General features: G+C 33.9%; 2 protein-coding genes across 6 annotated transcripts; both read left to right on the plus strand.

Annotated features, from left to right (window-relative positions):
- Positions 1-3,995: 3,995 nt before the first annotated feature.
- LOC142540166 (putative 3-deoxy-D-manno-octulosonic acid transferase, mitochondrial) lies at positions 3,996-14,016 on the plus strand. Of its 5 annotated transcripts, XR_012819046.1 has the most exons (14): positions 3,996-4,579; positions 4,677-4,770; positions 5,879-5,921; positions 6,218-6,340; positions 6,617-6,736; positions 6,828-6,906; positions 7,112-7,228; positions 10,006-10,103; positions 10,298-10,388; positions 11,824-11,943; positions 12,030-12,100; positions 13,049-13,292; positions 13,563-13,621; positions 13,811-14,015. XR_012819046.1 is itself a non-coding variant. In XM_075646134.1 (12 exons), the coding sequence occupies exons 1-12, from the start codon at positions 4,381-4,383 to the stop codon at positions 13,057-13,059; spliced, it is 1,188 nt and encodes a 395-aa protein (XP_075502249.1). In that variant the 5' UTR covers positions 3,996-4,380; the 3' UTR covers positions 13,060-13,556. The 5 variants fall into 5 exon arrangements, 2 of the variants coding, with proteins under 2 accessions (XP_075502249.1, XP_075502248.1); XR_012819047.1 differs by lacking the exon at positions 13,563-13,621; XR_012819048.1 differs by lacking the exons at positions 10,006-10,103; positions 10,298-10,388 and having other exon boundaries at positions 13,811-14,016.
- A 1,037-nt stretch (positions 14,017-15,053) lies between these two features.
- Positions 15,054-20,681, plus strand: LOC142540167 (pyruvate kinase 1, cytosolic-like). The gene is given in 17 exon segments (XM_075646135.1): positions 15,054-15,254; positions 15,333-15,429; positions 15,518-15,615; positions 15,873-16,028; positions 16,328-16,405; positions 16,800-16,931; positions 17,360-17,383; positions 17,385-17,441; positions 17,557-17,628; positions 17,767-17,856; positions 18,235-18,379; positions 18,632-18,720; positions 19,002-19,097; positions 19,242-19,309; positions 19,405-19,504; positions 19,929-19,988; positions 20,236-20,681. Coding segments are annotated over 17 exon segments (1,584 nt in total). The 5' UTR covers positions 15,054-15,185; the 3' UTR covers positions 20,389-20,681.
- Positions 20,682-23,320: the final 2,639 nt, after the last annotated feature.

Here is a 23,320-nt window from a genome sequence, read left to right on the forward strand (position 1 = left end):
GCTTTATTTTATATTTTACACACGTATATACTTTTATTTTATGTATAGATTTTACAAATACCATAAGTTAGACCGAGTATAAATAACTTATATTACGTTTAAGATTAAAAAAAGTCGTAGGACCAAGCGTCGATCTCAAATTTTTTAAATCGACAAGCATCACGTTTCCATCTCTTTTTTTTATATGAATAATTATTACACCTCAATACAAGAGTACCTGTAATATCCATACTCATTGGAAATCAGCATTATAGTGATTATTTTTTGAATGCACACACAATAAGTATTCTATGCGCAATAATTTTAAATTTCAATACTCTATAAGCAGCGGAAAAAAAACATAGAGTAGGATAATTGAATAAAAAAATATTTAGTAATTATGTAAGATATAATAGTTCTGAATACTTTATAAATCTACTAAAATGGAATTTTATGATATTTTTTGTTAAATAAAACATAAGTTTTATGTATTATAGTACTATTTTATATGACAAAAATTTATATAAGACGGTCTCACGGGTCGTGTTTTGTGATACAGATATCTTATCTGGTTTATCCATAAAAAAATATTACTTTTTATGCTAAAAATATTACTTTTTATTATGAATATCAGTAAGGTTGACCCGTCTTACCTATAAAAATATGTGAGACGATATCATAAATAAATATCCGTGAGATCGTTTCAGAAAATATCTACTCATTTTATATTATAAAATCTCGGTGATGCAACGATATCGGAACAAAAAGGACGTTTGTTAGTTAGGGCCCATGAATTTCTTTTTTAAAATCGTGTGCCCTGGGTGTGTGTCCAAACCTATGGACTAGGCAAATCAGTCATTGTCCCGTACCAAGTTGGGCATTATTAAAATGCGATTAATGATTTGTCCCACCCCTGGATTAATACGCTTATTTACACATACATTCCAGAGCTTAATCGAGTCATCCCGAGTAGACCTGCGAAAATTACGAATTTTTTGGTAGGATATTTATTATATCTCGGTGTCGAAATTTCTGGTACGATGATGATACGTAATTTAAAATTTTTTGGTATTATATATTTTTTAAATTATATATATTATACGAAATATCGAAATAATATATATATATTTAAAATATGTAATATTTTTAAATAATACAATTAAATTTTTTAAAAATATAAGTTTCTTTTTGTTTGAAACAATATATATTGATATAGTACTGAGATTTCGGTATATCACAATATTCTGGTATAATTGGTATATTAATTATACATACCAAAGAATTTCGATATACGAAAATTATATAAATTTTTTGGTGCAGTACGGTGTACCAACCCTAATCTCGAGTAACACCATTTTATTTATTTGTAGTTGTAAAATTATGCTTGCTTTTCTGATGATTTCTATATACTAGTAGTTGCACGTGCAAAAATAATAATAAATTTAAAATTAGAGATTGAGGCATGATTCTTTATTTGGAAATAAAATTAAAAATAAATGTAGTAATTTTAAAAAATAATAAGAAATGGGGAAAGATCTATTAATCAAAATTGTAACAAATAATTTTATCTCTCTTGATGTGACAAATGCCATATTAACAAAGTGCTCTCATTATTTTACGAGTTAAAATACATATTATATACACTCGCGAGTGAGAGATACGTGTTGCATGTGAGACTTAACATATGAATATTATGTATCATATACGATGATACCCTCATAAGAGTCCGAGTCATGGATGACCCGGGATAACAAATGGATTCCCAAATCAAGATCATTATGCATTATGGATTTTTCTGAAGCCGGGCATGTGCAAGCTCAGGCTCAACTCTCCGGGCAACCAGAAGCCCGGGCTCTCATATAAGCTCCCGGGAAGCATTCTACCTAGGCTACCTCGATAATAGTGCGCACTCGAGTGCTATCTTATCTGTCAAAATTACAGGGGTTTGGCGTGTCAGAAAAGCTATCAGAGGTAGGGTGGCTTGACAGGAAGTCAACATCAAAGGCTATGAGTGATAGGTGTATGCGCAAATCAAGGTAATTCTTGATTTTTCTTCATATAAATAGCAGGTATGCATCTCATTTAAAGATTCTAAATCTTTGAACTCTCAATCACACATATATTCTCACATATATTGCTTGTGTTCTTCCTTCTTCACCTGCTGACTTAAGCATCGGAGTGACCACGCCGGACACCCCTCCGGCGCCCATTCACAAGTTCCTTTCATTGTTTGCAGGTCACGATCGAAGCCATCTACCTTGCTCATTTTCCTAAACAACATTATTGATTCGATCTGGTGGAGCACCCGACCCTGCTCATCCATTTCACTAAGATCACATCAATATATGTGTAATATTTTTTATGTTTGACATGGTATATTTGATTTATTATTTTAGTTGAATTATTTGCTATGGTTCATATTTGACAACCTTGCTATGTTTCAGATTTAGCCATGTTGAAGCAATGAAATATCACTTAATTAAATCACATAGTTTTAGGAATCTTGATAGGAAATTTTAGAAACAAATTTATGTTTGTGAAATAAGATATAAACAATCAAATTAGTTTTGGAATTAATTTTTGGAAAGTTAATTAAAATTTAGAGTTGAATTTGTAATATGATATTATTTTGATACAAATACTAACAAAAATATACATGCATTATATCACCATTTGTAGGCAATGTTAATGTAAGGCCGGCAATAAAATTTCTCAATATAAAAACAATGGACGGGTTACCAAGTTGGACATATGATTTTTTGTCGAACCTCAATGCGTCTTCTTCTACGTTCTCTACTTTAAAGCGGTAACATTTATACCTATAATTTAAAGTGAAAGAGATGTTTATTGACTTTTAATAACTTAAATTACATACAAAAAATTGTGCTTTTTAATCAAGCTTACTTCTTTTGAAATTCAAGCAATTTATCTGGAAAATTTCATGTTATCTCGGGTGTAATACACTAATGGTTCCGATACCGACTCCGACTCCGACTCCGACTCCGACTGAGACACTCCAGACTCGTTCGTAGAATGATTGGTCCAGTATACATGAGTTTACCTAGCTAGTCCAAATTATTATTTTATTATTTAAAAGCTGCGTCTATCTTGTGTTCATGCACGTACGTCCAATGTTGAGCTAACGTGTATTTCCTGTTCATGCACATTGGTGACATGTCAGCATCCCATTAGCCAATATAATTAGATGAAATACACATTATTTGCTACTATTTTAACAACCAAAAAGCTATCCACCATTGAAATACACAGGGGAAAACAGTCCATTTTTTAAGTGGGCCCAGCAGCCCCATTATGGTCATTGAGCCCAACTTCTAATTAATGTGATACAATCAGGCCCATAAGAGTAGCAAGTATGAATTACCCAGTGTTTTACACACATGCTCACTATCATGCATTTCCTGTTCATCCACATCGATGACATGTAAATTTCCATCAGATGGGCTAGCTTTTAGCAATGTCAATGAGCTAGATGACAACTTCTTGTAATTAATACATTAGTACTACTTTCTTAAAATATACCATTTTATATCGGAAAAAAACCGTACATTTTAATTATTTTTATAAATTTATTGTTTTAAAATATTATATGCTTTAAAATTTTATATATTTTTTCAGTATTTCGCTATTCCGGTCTATACCGAAATTTTCAAATTGCATAATGTTACCGTACCGAAAAAATCGGTATTGTTACCATACCGTATCGAAATCTTCGGTATACTGAAAATTCGATAAATTCGACATTTTTCGATACGATAATCTCGGTATACCGAAAATTCGATATTTTAGGGAATAATGGGTGGTCAAAGCCTATTTCTTTATTGTGGGCCCAATACATAACGGGCTAACCACAGATAATCCAATAATACATTCAAATAACTAATTACAAAAAGCTCACGAAAAAACTGACCATTTGCAACTGGATAATTCATGTGGGCCTTGGAATGATTTACGGCCCAATAAGAACATGATTGTGGTAAGTCTCGATATTACGGAGGCCATTCTTTCTCTACCCTTGCCTCCCTCTACACAGTCAAATTGGTGTCCTTTCTCTGGATCGCCTAAAAAAATCAACTTCAACAATCAGGCAGGCCAACGATTTGGGATCTCTGTGGATCGCTCAATTATTCTACCAATCGTTGTCGCGAAATTAATATCGGGGCGAATGCCGATTGTTGTTTAGAAGGGCAATTTAATGATTTGTGTATATGTACATGCACATTCATGAAGCATACCAAAATCTCGAATGTTTTGTAAGATACAATATGAGTACGAAGTAAGGAATCGAAGTGGAATGTTTCTTCTATTTACAATTCCAAAATAACTTGAAAGATTTAGCGGAGAAAACGTTTATGAAGGAAGAATCTGAAAAGCATTCAATAAATGTCGAGTAAAAGGGGTGTCATAGTTTACAAAATCTACAGAGCCCTAAGCTACGGCATATCTCCCTTGGTGTGCCTCCATCTGTGGTGGCGCAAATTACGAGGCCAAGAACATCCCACCCGATGGCGTGAACGCCTCGGCCTTCCTTCTGCTTGCCGCCCCGACGGTCGTCTTGTTTGGTTTCATGCCGTTTCATTAGGTAATCATTTAATTACTGTTTTTCTCCATAATCTGATTCTCAAGTGTTCTTGCTTTTTTTATTTTAATTTTTCCATCGTATAATGATTGTTGAACAGGTGAAGGATTAGCTGCGATTCCTGTGATCAAGTGCTGTCTGGAAAGGAGGCCGGATGTAACTGTCTTGATGACGACTACGACAGCCTCAGCTTTGTAAGGATTTGCCACGGTTGAAAATTTTAAATTTTTATTGATTTTGAATTTGAATATTGGAGATTTGTTGTTAATATTTACCAAAAACATTTACAGCACCTTTTCCTGAAATATTATTGCTAATTGAATTTAGATCTTGAAGATTTACTGTCAGTGGGTGCCAAATTTAGAATATTTTTCTTTCTTGGAAATTATTGCAAATTTTTGGGACGTAATCTTATCCTATTTCTAAAATTTCTTCGTTAGGTAATTTATTTTGTATTTTTAAATCTTGCAAGAGTTATCTGGTGGTAGAATTTGAATTCACTTTGGTTCTGGAAATTGTTTTTTAGTGTTTTTCTGTAATGTATGATACAAAATTTTCTGATTATGAAGTTGTGGTTCTTTTGTTTTTGGAAACTGATGTGGCTGTTACTCTGAAATGATGTTGCTACTTGAGAAATGATGCGTGCAATTGTTGAATCTTTATGGAAACATCAACTCGTCATGTGTTTGTCTTATCTTGACTTAGAAGCTGTGGGTAAGTGACGACTATTTAATTTGACGATGATCACAAATTGACGCGTTTAATCACTATCAATCCAATTTCATTTTATGCATCCTAATAATGCTATCAGGCTAAGAATTACCAGAAAATCGACTCTTTTTTGTTAGCATACATGCACATGTGGGTTAGTTTAGTTTTAATCAACACGTATTCCTTTACACAATACAACATTTGTAATCTGTAGTCCCCTCCTGTCTTTTATACTGCACGTTGGTCAGTATTAAGTTATTAGAAATTCGACATGTATCAGCGAGACAGCTTAATGAATGTATGCTAGAAGTTGGATTGCAGGCTCCAAGAGAGAATTGGCTCATTTTCAGAGGTTACTGGTTTAAAAAAAATACTTTTTTAATCAATACATTGTAAATAGTCTCGACTTCGGAAAAATTGGCAGAAGCTGATCTTTCCATGAAATGTGAATTACTGATTCCCTTTATAAAATGACATTATTTACTGTTGTTTCTCTATTCTTCTCTTCTTTGACGATCTTGATGGAAATCAGCATCTGAATGTACATGCCCATTGTTTATTTCATGCACATTTTTCCCTCATCAACTGCAGTGAAGTTATAAAGAACATACTTCCCCAGAATGTCATTTATCAGGTATGAAATGTTAATTTTTTCAATGTTTGCCTACTTTAAAGTATTTTCTTAAGCTTTTCAGGAATCTCGATCTGATTTGGATACGTTATCTTTGACTTAAAACTTTAATTTTTTTTGGACAACTGTTCTTGTCTAGTAATCTAATTTCCTCATTTGTTATGGAGTTGGAAACATTTACATTCAGTGAAGTTTAGAGGGGGCGAATACTCAACTATTTATCTTGTAGGAACTACTATACTATTTATATTATAGGAACAACTGTATCCTCTGACATTACCCCTATATATATGAAGTAGTTTGCTCCACTGGATCTCCCCACTGCTATGGACACTTTTCTTCATTACTGGAAACCAAATGCAATCATGCTTATGGAAAGTGAGTTATGGCCAAATCTCATTATGGGTGCTACAAGAAATAATGTAAGCTATTCCATCCCATATCAATGTATTCATTATTTTTGTTGTATTAAGGCACAGTAGATATCTGTCTATACAATGTTATCCGGATGAATTCTAGATAATCATTTAAAAATCTTCTATTGTGCACCTTTTCTCAAGTTCTGTCATTTCCTCGGATAGCAAGAGGAATCTGATTTTATTTAAAGTTGCTCCTATGTCGTGCTGTAATCTTTGCGATTAGTAAAAATCTATGCGATTGTTTTGCTAATATTGTTACCCATTAATTTTTCTGGTTAGATTGCTCTATCACTGATAAATGGACGGATGTCTCAAGAATCTTTTCGGAATTGGTCTCGACCCATAGTTCTTCCATTGATAACACTGATGCTTTCGAAGTTTTCATTGATTCTACCATTGGTATGTAATCAATAAATTATATTTGTCTTACAGGGTTCTATATTTTTTTGTTATATTCTAACTGACCGCCTATTCTCATATTATGTCAAAGAGTACAACCCAAGGAATTCACTTTCAGCTGTTGCAAGCTACACCATTTATCATAAACTTTTGTGGAGATCTCAAATGTGGTATGGCAGTGTTTTATTTAATTTAATTTCTTTAAAAAATCAAATTATTGATGACAAAAATTAGTTTGAACAGACCCTTCTATTAACATTGCTGATACATCGTCCCAGCTCTGTTATTACATAATTATGATGTTAGGTCTCTATTGATTCTATGAAAAATAATTCAATTTAATATGGAATCCTTTTCTTGTTTCTTTGTTTTCAGCATTTCAGGATTTTGACATTTCTGAAAGAAATAAGAGAGATCTGGATGAGTTTCAAGCAAAACTTTTCAATAAAAAGGTGTGGATGGCTTCTTCAATTCACAAGGATGAAGAAGAAGGTAAGAATTTGAAGGACAATATTTTTTTACATATTTTCTCGCTTATATGAATTTCTTTTTAGAATCTGAGTTCTGATTCTTGATTGAATGAAATTTTTATATAAATAGTAGAGATACATGATCATGCTCTTGATTTTTGGCCTCACAACTTGGAAGAATAATATATAGTGTTCTGATGTAACTTACGACACGAGGAACATCATCTAGTTCAGTTAATTTGATATTTGATTTCAATTGTGTTCTCTATTTATTATTTAGATTACTGTTTATAAATGAAATATTTTGTTATTACCGTTAAAATTCTTTTTAGAATTGGATGATATAATTCCTTCCCTCGCGAAGTGTTCCTTTTTTCACTCACCTCCTTCCACAGAATAATTGTTGTCGATACCAAGTTCCGGGCTTTCGGCGTGAAACAATAGTATGAGAGCGAGACCGGGTTCATGGTCTAGATGAAAATTTAGTATTTAATACGATAAAAAATAATTCGGGGACTTGCGTTTTTGTGACATGAACGATAGAATTATACAAGTCACTTTTTTTGTGATGTAAGTCAGATTGTTATTATTTAGTTATGACGTCAAAGGTTTGTGTTACCCAATGTTATTAAAAGTTGTAGGTTGGCGGCCACATTAGGCGGTTTTTTTTAAGCATAGATATCTAATTCTTATTGTTCATCTCTTTATCGGATTCAAACTTCAAATCTATGGCATATTAATCCTTTTGATCCAATACAAATTGACGGGCAAACATGCTAAATAATCTTTAAAAAATAAAAAATAAAAAATGTATTAATCTAGGCGGCTTTTAAAAATCGGGGCGGTGGGCGTCTTTTAGAACACCGGTATTAGGTCGCCTATTGCCTAGGTGACGTCTTTTAGACATTAGTATTACCATTGGATTCGTGAACTAAAAATAAACTACTCACTATACTTTTAACTACCATATTTATTCTCTTTTTGATGCAACTTGTTTAACATGCATACTTTCTCGTGACTATCAAACCATGTCTCATACGTATTTTGTACAATGTTTTAAAAAAGTGGTAGGTCGGCCGCCACCCATATATTACCGTCTAGGTGCTTAGGCGGCCCCTAGATGGTTTTTGTTTTTACCTAATATCTGATTTTTTTTTGTTTATCTTCGTATTTCTCCAATATTTCGTCTATATCGGATTCAAACTCAAAATCAACGACATGTTAATTGAAAAAATCTTTGAAAAATATAAAAAAATTATATATTTTACATTAGACACATGGTTTGTTATCGCGGTCGTGGAGAACATCGTGGAGGCTGTTGTTCCAATTTCATTGATATTTCTTGGAACAGTCTCGATTATTGTCGTGGATTACTTTAATAATAAAAAATTAATTGAAAAAATGGGAAACATTTAAAAAAATTACAGAAAACGTTCCGTAACTCCGCGACAGCCACGTAATCGCCGTTCCATTCCGCGATGACCGCAAAATTGCCGAAATTAAAAAAACGATATTATAGTAACCCAACCATTTTGGCCTGAAACTTTGTCGCGGCGGCTGCCGTTCCCTTTCCGCTACCGTTTTTGCAAACCATGATAAGGTGGGTTCTAAAAATTGAGGCGGTGGACGATCGCCCTAGGCCTAGGCGGCGCCTTTTAGAAGACTGATTTTGTAAAATACCATGTTGCCTATTTCCCTTGTAATTCAATTTATTCATGTTATTGAATCTTTTTTTCCCTGTAATCCAATCCTTTTCTTTAAAGAAAAAGAAAATTTGTGTCTTTGAAATCAAGGATTTTATCCATTGCAATTGAAACATTCATTTTTTTGGGAACTTGAAAATTGAACATTTTTAGTTACTATTATTGATTTTATATTTCATCAACAATACAATATTTTTTTTCAAAATCAAACCATAAATATATGTTGTTTAAAAGTTGCTCTTTTCCATACAACATTTATCATATAGACAAATTCTCTTTATATTCTACCTGCATATGATTTCTTGATAAATCAAATATATATATTTTTTGGTCATATCATCTGTCATATGTTTAATTCATCTTAATCATCGTCGCACCATCAATATTTTAATCGATAAAACAAATCTTTGCTTTCTCAACTTTACCAAATCGTTGACTTTGTCTTAATTAATTTTTAATTTTTGAACTTTTGTTTGTATTATTATTACAAAAAAAAGTATATATTTTTTGAAGCTAGCTTTATCCTTACCTTTGACAATTAAGACAACTCAAGTTTCGATAACACAACTTTTCAGAGGAGGAATGTGAGACCCTTTAAATTCTTAACCACTACAAGAATACAAAATGTTTATGATAAAAAATAATGAAGTAATGACAATCATAAAAATGTCATAATTTTAGACTTAAACTTACTTAATAACAACCATCAACGTGGAATTGACATTTGGGTTATCGAAGTATCACCTACCTAAAAAAACCCCCAAGATATCACTCAAGCTCACACAAAAAATTTCACAAATCTTCAACATAATTCAGAGCTTATTATCCTTCCATCATTGTTTAAGTGGGATAAGCTAAGACACTCCATGAGCAAGAAGAGTTGATTATTAGAATAACTCCTCAACTCAATTGCTTTGCACCTTTTGGACATTTCTTGAAAAATGTAAGTGGGTTTCGTCGCCTATCTCATTAGTTCTCTCACCAATGACACGCGTAATCCACCAAGATTACTTTTAGTGAAACTTTAATTGCATGCCATTGAGAAAATTTGCAAATAATATGTCTAGTAATTTAGTACTTGTGAAACTATCTGCAGTCTTTATTGGAGCTCACAACAGCCTTAAGAAAAAGCATCCAGACTTGGTCACTATTATTGTGCCACGGCAACCACAGCGTGGACAAGCTATTGCTCTGGTATGGTTTTATGGCCATAACCAGTCATCTTGAACTTGCAGTGATGTGCCTTTTTATATCATGACAACACATTTTGAACATTCTGCATTTGGCACTGAGGTGCCCTAGGATTTCCTACGCTTGAAATTCCTACGCTCTCCTTGTACCAAATTTTAGTTGCTTTCGACTTACATGCTTTTGCACTAATAATGCAGAAATTTCAGAAGGAAAAAGTTCACGTGGCTCTGAGGTCACGTAATGATAAACTCACTGCTGGAACAAATTTATACATTCTCGACTCATTAGGTTTCTGTTCTCTTTACTTTATGTAAATAATACATCTCTTATACAATTAAAATTCCATAGTCAAGATTTTGGGTGTTATTCTAAGTGCTGATGGGATCCCCTTTTATTATGTTTTGCCTTTTTTATTTTTATCTGCGGTCAGGTTTTTGTACTTCATTTCTTTTTCTTTTTAATTATCTTGATCTCATTTTATCATCAATACCCACCTAATTGCGATGTGGAGCATAACATGATGCATTTCTTTCTTTTCCTTTTCGACTGAAAAGCCATAACACTTATGAAACTCCAAGTAATCCAGAAAGACAAAAAACACTACAATCTTAATTACTATAAATAATGGTGAATCTGAAGTTCTATTATATTTACATCCAGCCTAATTGGTGAGTTCTGCAGGACAAATGCATGCACATAGGAATATCGATAAATGTTAGGCATAACATGAATTGGCTCCATAGTACTTATCATTTATCTTATTTTCTTCTCATAGTGTATGTATGAAGCTAATATTTATAAAGAAACTTATTTGAGGGGAAGGTAATATTTTCTTATTTCTTGATGGTAAGACAAAAGAAAAACTATTATAATTTATAGGATGGGAGGCCTAATATGTACCCTCAGAACAGATTCAATCCTCAATTGGGATCATATATGTTGAAACTGGATAAGTTGAGGAACCAAATTTGATAATTGTTAGTATGAGGACCAAGTCTATTTTTTAGGGTAAAAACGAGGGGATTAATATTTAGTCATCACTTTGTTTCCCTAAAGAAGTTCAACATCAAACACTTTTAGCCATGATAGGCTTTTACACGTCTGACTAATGCTTCATCTACTGGATCATAAATGAGAGGTCTCTCCATTATACATTGGTGCTACATGCTGCTAATTTCTTTTTAGGGCTCATCTTTGCTCGAGAAGGTTAATTGGAGGGGGCAATAACAAGTGACGGAAACCTATAGGGTCAATAATAAAAGTGACATAGAGTTGTATCAGCGTTGTGGGTACAAAACAACTCGACTTTATTTTTTCTCATTTTTAGGTAAAACTGATAATTCACCGATAGAGTTTGGACCTGCTGGTGGTAGGGCTTGTTTGATGCTAAAAAAGTCAACAACTTGACTCCCTTTTTTCTGAATTAATTAATTAAAGAGAATGAACACTTTTGGACTATACTTTCAGTTACTTGTAGAATATAAGTGTAAATTCAATATTAACAGCTAAATTAGGCTGCCTGCCTGGTGATTCAAAGATGTTGGTACTTGGATTGAGCATGTTGATAGCTAAATCAGGAGTTGCTAGTGTTTATTAATACTTGCCATTTCAATGATGAATTAAGCATACATAATGGAAATTTAGTAGTATTTTCACTTTTATAATATTATTTATTGCTTGCCATCTCAGAACTTTATAACAGACTTTTCTAATTTTTTCCTAGGCGAGTTGCGAGAATTTTACAGATTAACACCAATAGCTGTAATAGGAGGTTCGTTCTCGCCAGGGTTAAAAGGCCACAATTTAGCAGAGGCTGCGGCAGCTGGCTGTGCTGTTTTGACAGGTGAATTTTATCTTATATGCTTCATTGACTAGTTCAAATAAATTATTTTTTCAAGATTTTATTATTCTGCTTCTTCTGTCATTCAGGTTATCACATTGGTCATTTCAGACACATGGTCTTGGAAATGCAGCGATCAAATCCTCTCTCAGTTACACAGGTGTAGAGAATTAGTTCTAAACTTCTAATGTGTATGACTATATCCTTTTGCATTCTATTCTTATATTATGTTTTGCATTGGAAACTAAGTCAACTCTCGTTATCAATGCATTATTTTATGATATGCTCAAGTAAATTTCTAGTCGGTTTATATAAAAAATAAAGCGATGAACTATTGCTCACCATTTAATAAAAGTAGCTAAGAGGCATATGCTTATTATTTGAACCTTATGATTGGAAAGTGTATCCATTGACTTTTGGTTACAAGTGTGTGTATCTATTAACTTTTGGGTACACTATCCAGTTAGACAAAATAACATTTGTGAGGCAAAATTTTACTATACGTGTCTCGTTAAGTGCTGAGGAAGCAATGCCAAACAGTTGGGCTGTTATAACAGATGGTCATGCCACACGAACTAGATTGTACATATGGTCACTCTTTATGGCCGGGGGAACTTCTAGTTTAATTGATAATTTTCAGGAGCTGGTTTAATTTGGATGAACCCTCTGTATGGGTTTTGATGCGGGTCGTAGTGACTCACACATCATCATAGAAATGCCGAAGAGTTGACACACACACACACACATATTGTGTGTGGTATACACTAATGGAATTGAGGCACTAATTATACCCCCAAATCCGTTGATATATTGACCAACTATATATTTATAATCGTAAAAGAAGCAGAGGTAGGACTCTGAATCTAAAAGGACCATTCGTTTGTATTCCCTACTTTCTGATTGATGCTGTCATGTGCATGTTTACGTGACCACATGCCTTTATTGAACACTTCAGATTGCCATGTGAAAATAATGGCGCATTTCTGTAATTGTTTAATGATGAGGAAATTCATCTTCCTGTTTTTGAATCAATTTTGTGACCCAGGTTAAATTTGCTTCTCTTGCCCTTATATATCGGCATTTGTTGTGATATATGCTTTATTTGCAGGTTTCTGGTGAAAAGCTCGTAGAAGCTATTAGCGAGCTCTTTGGTGATGCAAAACTTCTGGAAGCATGCCGTGAAGCTTCAGTGGAAGCATATCATGGTTTGTCACGTGGAATTGTTGAAAACGTGTGGAGGATGCTGCAAATGCACATATATGAGCAACTGTGGAGAAGAGATGAATGATGCGGTGCAGAGAAGCTAAATGTGAATGAGAAGGCTCTGAACTAAAGTTCTCTCCATGTTTAAGGTAAGTCAGTCAAATTATCTGGCGCACCCACTTTCCCTTGTTCGCACAGGAGGTTGTATACAAAAATAATATTAAACCTTTCTGCAAGTGCATGTATACTTGCTCTCTTCCATTGTTTCCGCCATTCATATATCTTTAACGCCCTGAAATATGTGTTCAAATAAAATTAGAACCTTGCACGCTTTTGACCATTGCTGACTGTCATTTTTTTCCCAAAACAAACTCACTGTTTTCTGTAATGGAACGAAATTTTTTCATATGTAATTTCAGAGACACGTCAGAGTAGCAGATGAGGATACAGAAGGTGCTTTTATATGTTACATCTGGAGGTAAGCCTTTCGAATTAGTCGCTGAATGTGAATTTTGGATTGCTCTGTTAGCACAATCCTTTGGCCTTTTTCTTCTAGAGAAAGGATTCTACGAATCCTAATTACGTATCTGGAAAACAGTTTGATTATATTGATGATGAATTATGTCTGGAGAACAGTTTGACTTGGAAGTGTTCCTCCTCTTTTCAGGTGAATCTCTGAACAGAGAGAATTTGAAGGTGTTTGTGCGGTGAAGCTGACTTTCTATGTATTAAATCTATGTATACGTACAAGATGAATAATAGGTATTTCAAATGAAAAACCCCAGTCCCATGTCTATTCAAGTAAATTGCACTGTATACTGATTGGCCATCGCTTACGATCATTTGAGTGTCGTTTAATTCGTTTAAAGTTTTTGGCTAAGCATTGCATATATTATATGCATTATAATCTTGGGAGTTAATTATAAAAAAAATAAAAATAGAAACCATTAAATAATGTCCCTCCATCTCAAAACTCACTCAGGCCAATAAAAAAATTAGTGTTAGTGGAGGCAGCATTATTATTATTATTTTTTTATTTTTTAATTTTTATTTTTTAAAACGGAGTGTCCTGGTTAAGCTACTCGCATCTTTCACGGCCAAGGCAACAACACATCCACCGATTATTGCAATGAATGTGTGATTTTACTTGAATGGTTGGTTGTCTTATTTTACTTTATTTCTCTTGAATTTGAAATTATTATAAAAATAATTTTGAAATATGTGTCACCAAAAACTAATCAGGAATCAGTTATTTTTTTCGATACGTAAACTATGTGCATTAAGCACACAATGTGTGTCGATAAATTATAGATATATGTTTTGACAATTAATTTTAGTTTTTTTTAAATAAAATGACTGATATCATTCATAAATGTTCATAATTACATGATTAAACAGTACATCGTGACAACGTAATTATATGAAATTTAACAATTTAACATAATTTTGTTAAAAATTGATGGCTGAAACATGAGTATAGAGAATTATAATTGATTCTATGAATGACCAAATTATATTCATGTTTTATATTCTTATTATTAAGTTTTTAATTACCACGATCTAAAATAAGTTTCCAGAAAATTAAGTGAATAATAAAATATATATTTTTTCACTTTCATAATTTCTTTTTTTTCCAAGAATTTTAACTGAAATTGATTAAGAATATAAGTTTGATCATTACACTATACTAATATTATTAGAATATATTGATTTGGAGAAAGATCGAATAGATGATGTAATCGATAGTTTAAGTGAATAAAATGATATAATTAATTAATTTAATATAAAAAATAGAGTGATGCGAATTTTGTGTATTTATTTAATTTAAGGAGGTGGTAACAAATTGGAATATCCTTTTTAGACCAAACTGAGATATTTTTTTAGGGCAAGGGGGAAATATATTAATCTGCCCTTTGGCTTGGAGCAATAATTTATTTATTAAAGAGTTCTGAGCTTTTGGTTCTCCTTTCTCTGTACAATTCCGGACAGAACCTAGAACAAAACCAACATTCCAGATTTTGCAGAGAATTCAGCAGGGAAACATGCATTCGAGTCACTTGCTACTGGAGGAGCCAATTCGGATGGCATCCATTCTCGAGCCATCAAAAGCTGTGAGTTTTTCTTTTTCCAGATCTATGTTTATGCAAGTGTTTTGTATTTCGCTAAAAGTTTGCTGGGCGGACGTACAGAATTTTTTTCCGGCCATGGCCAAGATCGTGGGGACGCTGGGACCACGCTCTCGATCCGTCGAAGTTATTTCTGATTGTCTTAAAGCTGGACTGTCAGGTAATTGAATAAACCTACTTTTTTTTTTTTTTTTATATTGACCTTCGTCGAATGCTTCTTATTGTTATTATTACGATTTGATGAACAGTGGCTAGATTTGACTTTTCATGGGGGGATGCTGAGTATCATAAGGAGACGCTGGAGAACTTGAAGATTGCTATTAAGAGCACTAAAAAACTCTGCGCTGTATGTGCATATTTTGTGTGTGTGTGTGTGTGTTTATATAACTTTCAATTCGTTATATCAATCATGGATTGAACCAAATATAGGAGCACGGTAGGTTGGTAAATAAGAGCCCTGGCGTAGCTTCTTAAATTTTTTCTGATGCTACAAAGTATCTGTATGCAATTTTTTAGTCATGTTTATGATTTCTCGGAAATGTTTTTGTTTTAAAATGGTCAATGAAAATGCAAAACATTATGCATAAGTTTTCAACATTTTAGGTCATGCTTGATACTGTGGGCCCTGAGTTACAAGTTGCTAATAAAAGTGAGAAAGCTATAACACTTAAGGCTGAGGAGAAGGTTACTCTGACTCCTGATCAAGGTCAAGAAGCATCATCTGAATTGTTGCCTATCAACTTTACTGGACTGTCTAAGGTTAATATCCTGCTATGCCGTTACTACTTATCAGTTCTTATGTTCCTAAATTATGTTGTTTGCATTTTACTTATTGAAGATTGCAAATTTTATTGAACAAGTTACTCAAAAACATTTGGAAACTCACACATTTACCTCATCTTGTTTTTGTTACTTATGTGGCTAATAAGAAATTTAACTTCTTGTGGCCGTATCAGAGACAATGCGTTGAACTTTATCTAACAGTTTCAGAAATCGAGTTTTTCTGGTTTGTTTTTTAGATTAGTTTGATCTCTTATGATAAATTAACTAATTTGTAGGCCGTGAAGAAGGGAGACACCATTTTTATGGGGCAATACTTATTTACAGGAAGTGAAACAACTTCTGTTTGGCTGGAGGTATGAAGCGTTAAACTGGGTTTGTTTACGGTGTTGGATAATTTCGCAACTTTTACCTTTTAATGCTCCTCACTTTTTTGAATTCTTTTTCTTTATTTTTAGATTTTACTTTCTACTGAAAACATTTTGCCAAACATGAAAAAACCTCATATGCATGCAAAATCTCTAGCCTGGATTGTGAAAAAATACCAGTTGTTTATTTACATATGATACTTGTTGCACGTGCTTTCTTCGACTCCTCTTATCTTCATTTTTCATGCTGGAACATCTCCTCAATCACTAATACAACAGTTGACATAAATGTAAATTCTGATATTGCCTTGTGTTACGGATAAATTGTTGGCTATTTTCTTTTCATTACTTGAAATTGAAATTTGAGGATTTGGCTGCGCAGGTAGATGAAGTACAAGGAGTTGATGTGGTTTGTGTAATCAAGAATTCTGCAACCTTGGCAGGATCGTTGTTTACATTGCACGCTTCTCAAATTCGTATAGACCTTCCTACTCTATCTGACCATGACAAGCAGGTGATATGCCCCCTAATTTGTGCTAATAAATATGTTGTTTTGTCTATGTCCTTGTATCCAGGAGGGAGAATTTTGAGGGGTTAATAATTGAACTTCACAGTATATTGTTACCATTCTTTTGGTCTAGTTTCATGTGCCACACTTACTCCAAAAGAAATGGTAAGAATGAAGAAAAGTGTGTAGCTGTCTATACTAATTTTTTGTGCAATGATTCTACATATGAATCAGACTATTTAAATCATAATCGCAATGGTATTTAGATTCAGTAGTGTAATTAACATTTGATATCAACCAAAACAATTAACACAGTTGCTTGAAAGCTTACACTTCAGAACTTCATTGTCTTGTATTTCTTGTCATGCTAGATTTTACCCATTCCATTTTTTATTTAATTTTATATTTCTAGTAATATTTTTTTGTTAAATCAGGTTATCGGCTCCTGGGGTGTTCAGTAATAAAATCGATTTTCTATCTTTGTCATATACACGTCATGCAGAGGATGTTCGCGAGGTAAAATTTAAAAGGTCAAGAAAGCTTCTTGATTTGTTTATTTTGCGGATGTGCCGATTTTTTGTTCTCCCACTCATTTGTTACTTGGTCACTAATACTTGTCCATAAAATGCAGGCTCGCAACTATCTATCCAAGCTTGGTGATCTTAGCCAGACCCAAATATTTGCTAAGATTGAAAATGTAGAGGTGAATATTGAATGCCATGTTTAATTCTGTCTGAAATATCAGAGGGATTTGTATTTCCTTCTTATTTGAGAATGCATTTGCAAATGAAACACTCTGGAAAACTCAACAGCATGCTTTTTTGGCATTCCCCATTTGCAGGGTTTAACCCATTTCGATGAGATCCTGCAGGAGGCAGATGGCATCATCCTTTCTCGTGGGAACCTTGGCATAGATCTCCCACCTGAGAAAGTAATGTTTTTACGAAGACAGCTTTGTGGGTCGCCAATGCTGTATTTTATTTTTCTTAACAGTTCTGTCATCTGTGCCTGTTATTTGGAGGACGATTCATTGTTCGATAACATCCAATTATGTACTCAATATATATTTTATTATATTGTTTGAATCTTGGTCCTTCATTTACTACACTTCCCTGTAAGGATAATCTCTTTTGAGATTACTGTATTTGACGAAAAACCTTTTTTCACCACGGATCAGTTAATGCCATGTGAAATAATACGTGGTTACTCCAGTTTATATTTATTTGATTTTGTTTCCGCTGTTTTCACTGTTCCAAACCGACCCACCTTCTCGTAATATTTAGCAGAGGCCCATTTTCTTTCTTTGCAGGTGTTCTTATTTCAGAAGGCTGCTGTTTATAAATGTAACATGGCTGGAAAGCCTGCAGTTGTTACTCGGGTCGTTGATAGTATGACTGACAATCTCAGGCCCACTCGTGCTGAGGCAACTGATGTTGCTAATGCTGTTTTAGATGGTTAGTCTCTGTCTAAAATGTTTGAAGAGAAGTTGTTGTGCTTGTTCTCAATGAATACCACTTTCTTTCATTAGCATTTATGTATTTTAGGTTTTGAATTTGATGTTGGATTCAAGGGATATATTGACTGGTTTCTTATTTTGTAGCTTCCTTACTATGCATGTTTCTTTTAACCATTATACTTTATTTGTCGATGCTCGAATCTGTCTAGTTTCAACTAAACAAGGTCAACATTAAATGATTGTATTTCAGGATGTGATGCAATTCTACTTGGTGCTGAGACCTTACGTGGACTATACCCTGTTGAAACAATTTCCATTGTTGGCAAAATTTGTGCTGAGGTAAAACCTTAGATGTGTGTTGCCACTATCAATTTAGTTACTACCAGTTTGTGGTTTTATATAAGTCGATATTTTATTCAGTCCCCTCTCCCTCTTATTTTTACTAATTTTTTGTTTGGGGAAGTTAGTGCTTCAACTTCTCAATTCCGAGAGTTTAGAAAATACTTTTTTGAGCACAACACTTGTTGACGATAATGTCATTCTCTTGGCAGCTTTTGTTGTGGTACCTAACCATTAAGCATTAGCTAAATATATTGTCTGTTTTCCTCGTTAATTCACAGGCAGAGAAGGTATTCAATCAAGACCAATACTTCAAGAGAACTGTAAAATATGTTGGTGAACCAATGACTCACTTGGAATCCATTGCTTCCTCTGCGGTAAGAATAAATTTTATAGAAAGATGAGAAGAAAGAAACAACAAAGAGAAGGAAAACCGATGAGATCAATATATTGTTGTTGAATTGCTATGTTTAAGCATATGCCTAGGATTTAATGAGTAAATTTCTGCGTTTCATCTTTAGGTTCGAGCGGCCCTGAAAGTGAAGGCATCTGTTATCATATGCTTTACCTCTTCTGGAAGGGCAGCAAGGTTCAGTATATTTTATGAATGAATCTGCATTTAATATCCTGAAATGTTGTGAAGCTACTGTTCTAATTTGACTCCACTCTGTCTTGTTTATGCAGGTTGATAGCGAAGTATAGGCCGACCATGCCTGTTTTATCAGTTGTCATTCCGCGGCTCAAGACAAATCAACTGAAGTGGAGTTTTAGTGGTGCATTTGAGGTATGGCCTTCAACTCTACAACTTAACTTTGTCGACTTCTATGTTAATGGCTTTATTCCCAACAGCAGAAGCGTCCTTTTTTTTCTTCTGATTTTACTGTCAGATTTAGATTGTCCTTGACAGCTCGTCAGTGAGAAAGGATTTTAAAACTCTATACTGGCTTTCAGGCATTATAGATCTGATACGAGAACATTGGTACTCCAAGAATATATTCATTCTGGTCCAGTAAATTCGTCTGAAATGCTAATGTCTTGCACCATAAACAACATAATTTGTTCTCGTCCCTCATCTGCAAGATGATCAGCTTGGTGTTCCACATATTCTCTCGATTTGCACAATTTTTTTCTTCACTTTTTCACCTGATATTTTTAGTCATATAGCTACGTTTCAGCTAATGCTGATAGATGTAATATTGAATTTTCAGGCAAGACAATCACTCATAGTTCGTGGTCTTTTCCCTCTGCTTGCTGATCCTCGACATCCTGTGAGTTTCTTGTACCTTTAGGTGGTGCAGTGTTTTTAGTTTGAAATATCAGTGCAGAAATTTTGTCATGTACTAGAAGATTTGAAGACTTGTATTGCTGTCGACACCATGTTTTTTTCCATAGCATCATGGGTAGTTCAGTTTATCTTTTGGTGTGCGCTCTTGGTTTTATCGTGACTGCAAACACCAGTTTTGGCGTATAGAATATTGATAAATCAGCTTGATCTAATGTGGCCTATATTTGCAGGCCGAGTCAACAAATGCAACTAATGAATCAGTTCTGAAAGTTGCACTTGATCATGGAAAAGCCTCGGGGGTGATCAAGTCACATGATCGAGTCGTGGTCTGCCAGAAAGTTGGGGATGCATCTGTAGTCAAGATTATAGAGCTTGAAGATTAAATGATTGTCCTGTAATATATTTCGAGCGACGTGAGAACGCCTCCCTCCTATTTTTGTGTAAGCGCAATGAATAATCATAACCTGCAGTTACCCGTACGTATCATAAACAGGGATTTGGATGAATATCCCGTAGTTTTGGCATTTAATTATTTACCTTATTCGGCAATTTAATCATAAGATGGGAAACTGCGCGCAGTTTTGGAGGATCGATTGGGAGCCTCGTAGGTGTTTTGATATTTTGTGTAATTTGTCCAGGTTTAGTTGTGAGAATGTTTGACTTGGTCAATTAAACTCAAGTGCATGGGTTGAATTGTTTGTTGATAAATCTAAATCTTCTAGAGATTTGATTTTATAATATTTATTTCTAATTATGTGTTTATTTGAATTAATATTCATGTATTTGAATCAAAGAGGGTAAAAATCAAATTTGGAACATAAGATTATTTTACAAGACTTCGAAAAGAAACAAAATAAAAAAAAATTATATTTTAGAAAGAAAATTTGTGCAGATTTTGATAAGATGAAAAAGATTCACATTTTAAAAATAAAATATATACAATTTCATCGACAATTTTTGAACTTGACATGAGTTTTAAAGATTTGGAGGATTAAGTTCATGAAATGAAAAAAAAAAAGATACGTTAAAGAAGCATCAAAGAAGAGAAGACTAGGGAGGAAGCAGAGAAGGGGGGAAGCAGAGAACTTCAAGAATAGAAGAGTAAGATATTACAGGTGAAAAGAGAGAAGAGAAAGAAGAGAAGAAAAGTTCGGCGGAAAACAGCGGACAACTTTCTCTTGAAATTTGGAGGAAGGAGAGAGCTGCTACGATTTGAAAGAGAGGAGGAAGACAACTTCAAACGAGGAATCGCAACAACACTGAGATTTTCTTAGATTTTATTCTTATGAATTCAAACATTGTGCATTTGCTTTGTTTTAATTTTATGGAATAAATTTTTTTGGACTAAGAGTACGATATGACCAAACAATACTTTGTTTGATATTTGGTTTATTTTCATTATATTATTTTTCTTAGTTTTAATTATTGATTGATGTTGGATATAACATCCAAATCAGATTGTCTGATCACTTAAGTTATTTTACAATTGTTGATGACATGTGTGTTGCTTGTAAGTTAGAGAACACTGAGATCTTCTGAATCTCTATTTTCCGTCATTTTGAAATAAGCTAGTCGAAACAATAAGTTAATAAAAATATTATAATAAGATATGAAATAACACATATAAAATTTAATTGAAAAAGTTTATAATCATAAACATTTAAAAAAATATTTAATATATATACAAAATAAAAAGTCAATATTCACTTTTCATTAAAACAAATACTTGTTTTCGCATAGACAAATGCTTGTTCTTCTTTTTCGTTTGATTATTTTACTCTTCGTTCTCTTTACCCAACATTATCTTTTACAACCGAGAAAACAAAACTGTTATCCCATCCAAAGGAAATAAGTATCAGTTCACCTTTTGTTTGGCAAAAGGATGTATAAAGTTCCGAATTTTCACCTGATGATGTCTATACATTACAACACGCATCCATGTCCAATGTCCAGACCGACCACATATGTCGGAAATTCCAAGGTTTGTTTCCGTGTCCTTTCATTGTTATAATTATTCTAATGTCTTTCTTTCACAGTCGACTGCAGATTCAGCCTCAGAAACAAACACAGATCGAAGGTTCCTTTACTGGGCTTTACTTTTTCGATGTGATCTGCTTGCTGGATACCGTCATTATATTCTTCTAATTGAATTTAGCGGCACTGATTTTGACATTCATTTTGAACTTTTTGGGCTTTGATTAATTATATTACACATGGAGCCCATTTAAGAGTCAAAAGGCCCAATGTATAAGCCCATGGGAGATTTCTTGTCGTTTCAAATTTGGTACAAAATACTATATCTTCTAAAATCCGTGTGAGAGAATTTATGAATGCACCGTCTGGATGGTTAAATATTGCCTTATATGCTTCTCATGACTATTTCTATTAGCTGTCAAAATATGTGAGTATTTATCACAGGTACAAATTTTTTTAAAAAAAAACAAATAATGAGAGAAAATAATTGAAAGTTGTAGACAATTATTAGCTTTTCATGAGCTCAAATTTTAATTTCTTCTTTCACAAAATTTAATTTAATTATAATTTTTTTTATGTTTTCATAATAATTACTTTTTTATTATTCACACATATGTATTTGGTTATATTATATACTTGTGATTTGTTTATATATGCATAGACAAATAGCATTATCCTCCTATTATCAAATTGTCACGCCCCGAGCCCGGGTCCGGGCCCGCGGCTGCGTGACTGCACAATGGGCCCCTATAGCAACTACTTCGTATTCGTCATCGCTTTTACGAAAATGATTAATCCAAGTTGCTATAGAAGTCCATTGTAAGCCATTATAAACTCATTTTAAATCTTTCATTTTTCAGATGTGGGACAAGGGTTTTACAATCACCCCTCCTTCAGAACGCGACGTCCTCGTCGTGGCCTGATCCCTCGATCCACCAGCACCGAGAATCTAGAGGTGGCTCCTACAGGTTCAAGAGGTGGCTCCCGTCATGTAGCACTTTGCCTCGTAGGTTCAAGAGGTGGCTCCCATGCACGTAGCACTTTGCCCCGCATAGCACTTATTTCTCGGTGTTCCATGCCGGTGACCGGCTTTGATACCATTCTGTCACGCCCCGAGTCCGGGCCCGCGGCTGCGTGACTGCACAATGGGCCCCTATAGCAACTACTTCGTATTCGTCATCGCTTTACGAAAATGATTAATCCAAGTTGCTATAGAAGTCCATTGTAAGCCATTATAAACTCATTTTAAATCATTCATTTTTCAGATGTGGGACAAGGGTTTTACAATCACCCCTCCTTCAGAACGCGACGTCCTCGTCGCGGCCTGATCCCTCGATCCAC

This window comes from Primulina tabacum, chromosome 3 (genome assembly GCF_025594145.1).
Source record: "Primulina tabacum isolate GXHZ01 chromosome 3, ASM2559414v2, whole genome shotgun sequence".
Lineage (NCBI taxonomy): Eukaryota > Viridiplantae > Streptophyta > Magnoliopsida > Lamiales > Gesneriaceae > Primulina > Primulina tabacum.

Excerpts from the sequence above, each read along its gene's own strand:
- LOC142540166 (XM_075646133.1), top strand. The coding sequence starts at position 4,381 with ATGTCGAGTAAAAGGGGTGTCATAGTTTACAAAATCTACAGAGCCCTA. Across the intron at positions 5,922-6,217 it reads CCCAGAATGTCATTTATCAG|TTTGCTCCACTGGATCTCCC; the intron begins GTATGAAATGTT and ends TATATGAAGTAG. Across the intron at positions 7,229-10,005 it reads TCACAAGGATGAAGAAGAAG|TCTTTATTGGAGCTCACAAC; the intron begins GTAAGAATTTGA and ends AACTATCTGCAG.